This window comes from Charadrius vociferus, unplaced genomic scaffold (genome assembly GCF_000708025.1).
Source record: "Charadrius vociferus isolate BGI_N301 unplaced genomic scaffold, ASM70802v2 scaffold255, whole genome shotgun sequence".
In the NCBI taxonomy this organism is placed as follows: Eukaryota; Metazoa; Chordata; class Aves; order Charadriiformes; family Charadriidae; genus Charadrius; species Charadrius vociferus.
Window position 1 is genome coordinate 338,721 of NW_009648785.1, and position 6,955 is coordinate 345,675.

Here is a 6,955-nt window from a genome sequence, read left to right on the forward strand (position 1 = left end):
ACTGCCAAAACTTCCTACAAGTCGATTTCCACCATTTAGCTGGCCACTGCCATAGGGAAGAAAGTGTGCAAAGCTCACTCCAATTATTGGTTCCATCAAAGGCAGAAGAGAAAGCTGCTACATTAAAAGAAAAAAAGTTAGAAATTAATTTAACTGTAACACAGAAGCATTGCAGATCTCCAAACATCAGTAGAGTGGTTTCTAATTTTAAAAAATAATTGGAATGTACCCACTGTCAGAAAACTGTGTCAAACACAGGCCTTTCTGTCTGTTAAGGAAGGTGGTCCCCTGCCCACTGGAGCCGCAGCTCCGGCTCCCTGGCAGCTCAGCCACAGAGGCTGCCAGAGCCGACAGGAACTCTGTAGCTTTGAGACTACCAAATGCCTGCCACATCAGTGGATCTTCCAAACTGAAATAAACCTAAATCTTTAAATTTCCTAGTTTTATGGAAGTTTTCATTTTCTCCACCCTGTACTCAACATTCAGCTTAACGGTCAACGTCATTTCCATTGTGAAAAGTCCAGTCCTTCAAGTGTCCTCTTGATACATTACCCCACATCTGTACACCTACCTGTTTTAACTGGATGAATGTATCAGCGTTAGGGTAAATAGCTTGCTTTTCTTCTTCCTCTTTTTTTCTTTTCTTGGACCGAGGAGCTGCCTTCTCTCCCGTCCTCTGAGTTCGCTTATTTCTCTGCTTCTTGGTTTCAGGTCCTACATCTGTTCTTTGAAGCTGGCTGTTACTACACCCAAACGCACCTTGCATCTGGTTTCCTGCAGTTTGCTGGTATAGAAAATGAAAGTGAAATAGAATTTTTGACATTTTAATATACAGTTCATTCAAATTTACTGCACAATAGTCGAAAGAACACACACAATGTAATAAATCTCATCGATAACAAACTGTATTTTATGGTTTGTTTACTTTGCTGTCTCACTGGCAACTTAACTGCTGTACTGTCCCTACACACAGAATTACGACTTATCGTTAACACCACTGGCATCTGAAAATGTCATTAAAAATTCACAGACCAGAAACATTTTCTTTTGCATACCCCCTAAAATAAAGTTACATATGCATGCAACCTCAGAGATTTTCACAAGGGCATACTGAAAGGCAGACTTGGTTACAGAAAAAAGGCGTCTAAGTTAATACAACACAAATGTATTTTGAGGTTAGAAACAAAAACAGTATTGTGAAACACTTCTGAATTTTACCATTTGCTTAAATACTTTCAGCACGAATTTGCAAAGCCATTCTTCACAAAAAAGGAGAGTTGTGCAAAAGCAATCGGAACGGGACTTGGTAACGCAACAGATAGTGGCAAGCCAAAAGACAGTCCAATTTCTTTCTATTAATTATTATTTTAAACAACTCTACATGACCTCTACCACAAGCACTCTCACCACTCTTCCTGCGATGTATGTTTTAACTGTGGATCTTTAACACTTACCTAAGTTACCTGCTGCTAACAATTACGTTTATTTTTATCAGTCTTTATTAATTTTGAATGCGTTTAAATTTTCTTTCAAGGATGTATTTAGAATTTAGACAGTCATAAACAAAAACTGAGTAGAGATTAAATATTACAATAAAACTAACAAGAAATCTAAGTGTAAAATGTATCCGACTTCCACAGAAAGCAATTTTCTATAGGTCTGTTTTTAACCTTATAAATTATTAAATCATATAATGCCATTAATATAAATAATTAACACTCCCTTCCATTAAAGTAAAATTAATTACAGAAATATTCTGTAACACAGAAATACGGCAATTTTAGGAGATATAACAATTTCACACTTTTGATAAAAATCCTAGAGCATAGTTTCTACTAAAATTAGAGACAACATATGATTTTCACAGGCAAAAAATGAGGATGGACTTGCTTGCACAGAACTCTGCCCATGGTGCAGCTGAAGGGGTGTGAAGCGCAGGGCTACACCTCTGCAAAGGCGCACAGCTCACCCTATACGTGACTCAGGTGGAGTCACAGAAGAAAGCGGCACACAGACATACCGTATACTCTACAGAAACACGCTAGCAGGTAATTAAGAGTCATTCTGTAAAATCTTGCCTTTGTGTTGGTACTATTAGGAAGTGGCATTTTTAAGATGATTATCTATAGAAAAATTTTTTCTTGCATTTTAATAATTTCTGAATACGCTGATCTACAAAGTCATATTAAAACTTGTTCTTTTTGTAACACAGATGATTTACTCATGGAGAAAAGGCAGGAAGGGAGGTAAAAATTCCTTAAAGCTGTTTACTCCGCCCTTGTGCAGGTAGGTTACCTCCTCACCTTTTCACAACTGCCTGCAGTAAAGGCACAAACTCGCCTTTGATTGTTGAAGACCACTGTATAGCAAAACCAGTAACAGGCTCACCATTCCTTCAGCTGGATTCTGCTTCTCCGTTAACTTTTTATCCCCAGAAGCCTCCTCTTCTGTTCGGCCGCTGTTCTCCGATTTCTGATTTAGAAGAGATGAGGCCTTCTTATTTTTAAGCAGGTGTTTCAGCAGTTCGTTCCCTGACTCTCCTTTTGCTGCCGGAACGCTAGCTGGTTGTGCTGGACTCTGAGCCGACGAGGCAGACTGTGATGTGACCTTATCTTCTTCCACCTTAATACTGCTTGGATTTTCTGGTTTAGGCTCAGCTTGACCTGAGCATTGATCAGTTTCTGCCTTTTCTAGTTTAACTTCTTGAATGCTGGTAGGCGTATCTGTTTTAGGCTTTTCAGTCTCTGTGTTTACGCTGGGCTGCTTCTGCGGCAGACTGCTGCTGGGGAGCTTAGATTCCAGCTCTGGAGAGGTCTGGCTCTCTCCTGTGTTTGATGTCGATGGGCCCGTTAACTCCACTGCCTCTTGTTCATCTTGATGACGTGAAAGTTCATTGGGGGTGTTAACTGTGGGGGTGGAGGTAGAATCAGAAATGGTTGGAGTTGATGGTGCAGTTATATCTGAATGTGGAGTTGACGGGGCTTTTATTGACTCGGCATCCTCGTCCTTTTTCTTTTTTCGTGTTCTTTTCTTTTTTCCTTTCTCTTCTGGGATTATGTCGGAATACAGCTGGATGAGAGACTGGCTCGATCCAGGGAAGTTTGTTGCCTGGGGCACACTAGTGTCCGAACCACAGGGGGCACCACTACCGAGTACTGCAGATGGAGGTACAGCAGAAGCAAATGGAGGCCTGACTTGGTTCTGCGTAAAGGTGGCCCCGGGGAGATTCCCATGAGTTTGTTTTACATTATGGAAATTAGGGGTTGCACCTGGGACAGCAGATGCATCAGGTCCAAAAGCGGTAGGTCCCACTGGCCTTCGCTCACTGCCTTGCATAAAATTTGTGGCAGGAGGCGAGGTCACAGGACCTTGTTGCAGAATTTGCCCCATTTGTTGCTGTTGATGCTGCGGAGACTGCTGAAGAGGTCGTGGAGTTTGTACAAAATCACAAGGTAGATCAGAATTAAAGAAAGGTATCTGAGATAAGGACGCTTTGTTATTTAATTCAGACCCTATCATACCGTGCTGTTCCAGTTCCATTCTCTGCTGTAAAGCTCTCTGTCGATCTACCTCCTGCATAAGCTGAATGCGCTGCCGTTCCTGTTGCTCTCGTAAACGCTCCTTTCTTTCCCGCTCTTGAAAACTTTCACTAAAAGGGTTATTGTCCTCAAACTCCACCCTTGGTGGTGGCCCTGACTGTGCAGTTGCATTTGGACCAGGCACAGGAGCTGGTGTACTGGGAGTAATTGGCAACGGTGTCATTGGAGGCTGCATCCTTGCTGGATTCATGGAAATATGACTTGCAGGGGCATTTGCAGATTGCCAGCCAGATAAATTCGGCATTCTGGTTGGGTTGGACTGCCCAGGGATTACCACTGTATGTTGTTGATGCTGGAGCTGCGGTGCCACCATGGGGAAGTTTTGCTGATTCATTGCTGGTGATGTTCCTCCTGGAACCATTGGTGGTTGAGCCTGGATGCCTGGCATTATAGCATGGGGTGCCATTCCACACTGCTGCTGCTGCTGCTGCTGCTTGATTCGATATTCCTCAATTAGTTCTGCATGCTCTTTCTGCTGCTTTCGAATCTAAAAATTAAAAAAGTCATTATTCATCTCTGACATGCACTATGTAAGTAGCATAAAACATGTAACCCACCATTGTAATTTCAGCAGACAATGAACCTCAGGCAAAACCAGCATTTCTGCATAGTCTTATTGTCTCTCCCTTTTTAAGGCTATATAGCTGTTATTTCATTAGAAATGCTATCCATCCGAAAATTTTAGAAAAAACAACAGTGCTTCACAGTTCTAATTACATACCAAGACTGCACTGTGCTAGAGAATATACAAATCTACACCAAAAAGTGATCCTTGTCCTATAGATCTTACCATCCATGCACAGGGTAACAACAGTTGGGAACAGACAGGAAAAAGGAAACAGTGAGATGGACAATCTTCACACATCAGCAAAAACTTTTAAAAGATGTAATTGAAAAGGAAAAGTTTGCAGGAAAACAGTGAGGTAGATTCCTGTTTATTCACAGGCAGATCCTCACACATCACACAGCAGATGAAAATGGGAACCACTGCTTGAAAATTTTAAATTTTATGACAAAAATATACTTGACTTGGGACGCTAGAAGTTAAGACCAGAAATTTCTTTTTAAGGCAAGCAGGAGAAACCAATAGAAGGGTATAACAGCATCAACTGGACAAGAAAGAGCATTTCAGAAACATAACAGATATCTAACTACACTGCTCTCTGAAAAATAAAAGGACTTATAGTCCACTGTTTAGTAATATATACTTATGGAAAATCTCTCTCCCACTTCTGTTCATTAGATTATGACTTCCATAACTTCCATTTGCTGTTTATACTGACACAAAAAGTCCATAATATAATTAAAAAGGTTTGATAGCGCTCTCCTTGATCTGGGGCAAGGGACAAGCCAGAAAGCTCAGGATAACAGCGATATCAGAGGACACCCTCCAGAATGCCGGACAGATGTACCCAAAAGGCTATTTACACAGTAATCTCGGGTCCAAGATGATTTATGAGCTCTGGCTTGGCACTGACACCGCCAGATAAACAGTGCCACTGCATAAAGCCAGCAACCAGATCGATCCGCATTGCACAGTCCAGCGCTCCAGGACTTCTCCGTGGGTATACGGCACTAGAGCCACGTTGGCTCTGTCTGCCCATACAAAGAGGCGTCCGAACCGCTACGCCCTCCCAGGGGCTGCAGGGGCAGATCAGCCACGTGACTGTACTTGGAATTAGTTGAGATCTCAAAGGACCAGTGCTGACTACACCCAGCTGGGTGAGCCGACCTGCGCAGACCGACCTGGTGATTTTAACAGTGCAGGAGAGAAGGCGGCAGAGCTCATTAGGACAGGCACAATGCCACACCAAAGCAGTTAAACTGCCCTGGCCACAGAGACAATATGGTCAGGTCTGCATGGCTCTGTGCCTCAGCTAATAACCCCATCAGACATAAGCTCGTGTTGCACAAAGTCAGCTCCAGTTTCTCTGTGCCTTATGTTCAGGACCAGCAATTCACAGGGAATCATGGAATCACAGAATTTTCAGAGTCGGAAGGGACCTCTAGAGATCATCTAGTCCAACTCCCCTGCTAAAGCAGGACTGCCTAGAGCACATTGCTCAGGACTGCATCCAGGCACCTCTTGAAAATCTCCAGAGAAGGAGACTCCACACCCTCCCTGGGCAGCCTGTGCCACTGCTCTGTCACCCGAACTGTAAAGATGGTTTTCCATGTATTTGAACAGAACTTCCTATGTTCCAACTTGTGCCCATTGCCCCTCATCCTGTCACTGGGAACCACCGAGAAGAGTCTGGCTCCATCCTCCTTCAACCCACCCTTTAGATACTTGTATGCAATAATAAGGTCTCCCCTCAGCCTTCTCTTCTCCAGGCTGAAGAGTCCCAGCTCTCTCAGCCTTCCCTCATAAGGGAGATGCTCCAATCCCTCAGTCATCTTAGTTGCCCTACGATGGACTCTCTCCAGCAGTTCCCCGTCTCTCTTGAACTGGGGAGCCCAGAACTGGACAGTATTCCAGTTGCGTCCTCACCAGTGCGGAGTAGAGGGGGAGAACGACCTCCCTCGACCTACTGGTCACACTCTTCCCTATGCAGCCCAGGATTCCATTGGCCTTCCTGGCGACAAGAGCACATTGCTGGCTCATGGATAATTTACTATCTACCAGGACCACCAGACCCTTCTCCTCAGAACTGCTTCCCAGCAGGTCCACCCCTAACCTATATTGGATTTCAGAGCTCTTTTCTCTATATATACACACAGAGACTTTGCCCTTTTCAAAAACTGACAGAAACTTGCTTACAGATAAATTACTTGATCTGATTTGAAAGCGTGGTGAATTGCTTCAAACAGAAGGTCCTTAAAAATATACTTTAATAAAATATTACTTAAGCTCCTACTAGGTATGTAACAAACTACTGTTAAGGATGTGGATGACTGGCCTAAGTCAGTGGTTGAAGGGGAGTGGAGGCCATATACCAGCAGTATACAAAACTTAATTTTCAAAATGAAAAATAAAACAACCTTAATTATGGGGCACTAAATGAATCTGTCAGCAATGTCATGATTAGCAGCTCTTACTTCAACATAACTCCACCGTAAGACTAGACTGACATAGGTATGATGAAGATTGGCTGAAGTGAATTTTTTTTGCATCTATTCTACTTGTGATTCATTGTGGAAGGGAAAAAAAAGGAAGAAATGATGTAGACATAATTTATCTGCTCCATCCTTCTTCCACACAGTGAAAAGACAAGCCAAGTAATATTCCATCCAGTGCATACTTTGTCTTGAAGCAACACAGGAGCAAGAACTCGAGGGTCAGATAACACTTAGGACTTCATTCCAAGCAGCCTGCTGCCAATTTTTTCCCTCATGTTAATAAAAGATAATTCTAA

General features: G+C 42.9%; 1 protein-coding gene across 1 annotated transcript in view; it reads right to left on the reverse strand.

Annotated features, from left to right (window-relative positions):
* The window catches only part of KMT2C (lysine (K)-specific methyltransferase 2C), a 155,141-nt gene that overhangs the window by 14,922 nt on the left and 133,264 nt on the right, over positions 1-6,955 (reverse strand). The window contains exons 42-43 of the mRNA XM_009886782.1: positions 2,389-4,086; positions 572-784 (exon numbers count right to left, since the gene is read on the reverse strand). Coding sequence (XP_009885084.1) covers positions 572-784; positions 2,389-4,086 — 1,911 coding nt within the window. The remainder of the gene's footprint in view (positions 1-571; positions 785-2,388; positions 4,087-6,955) is intronic.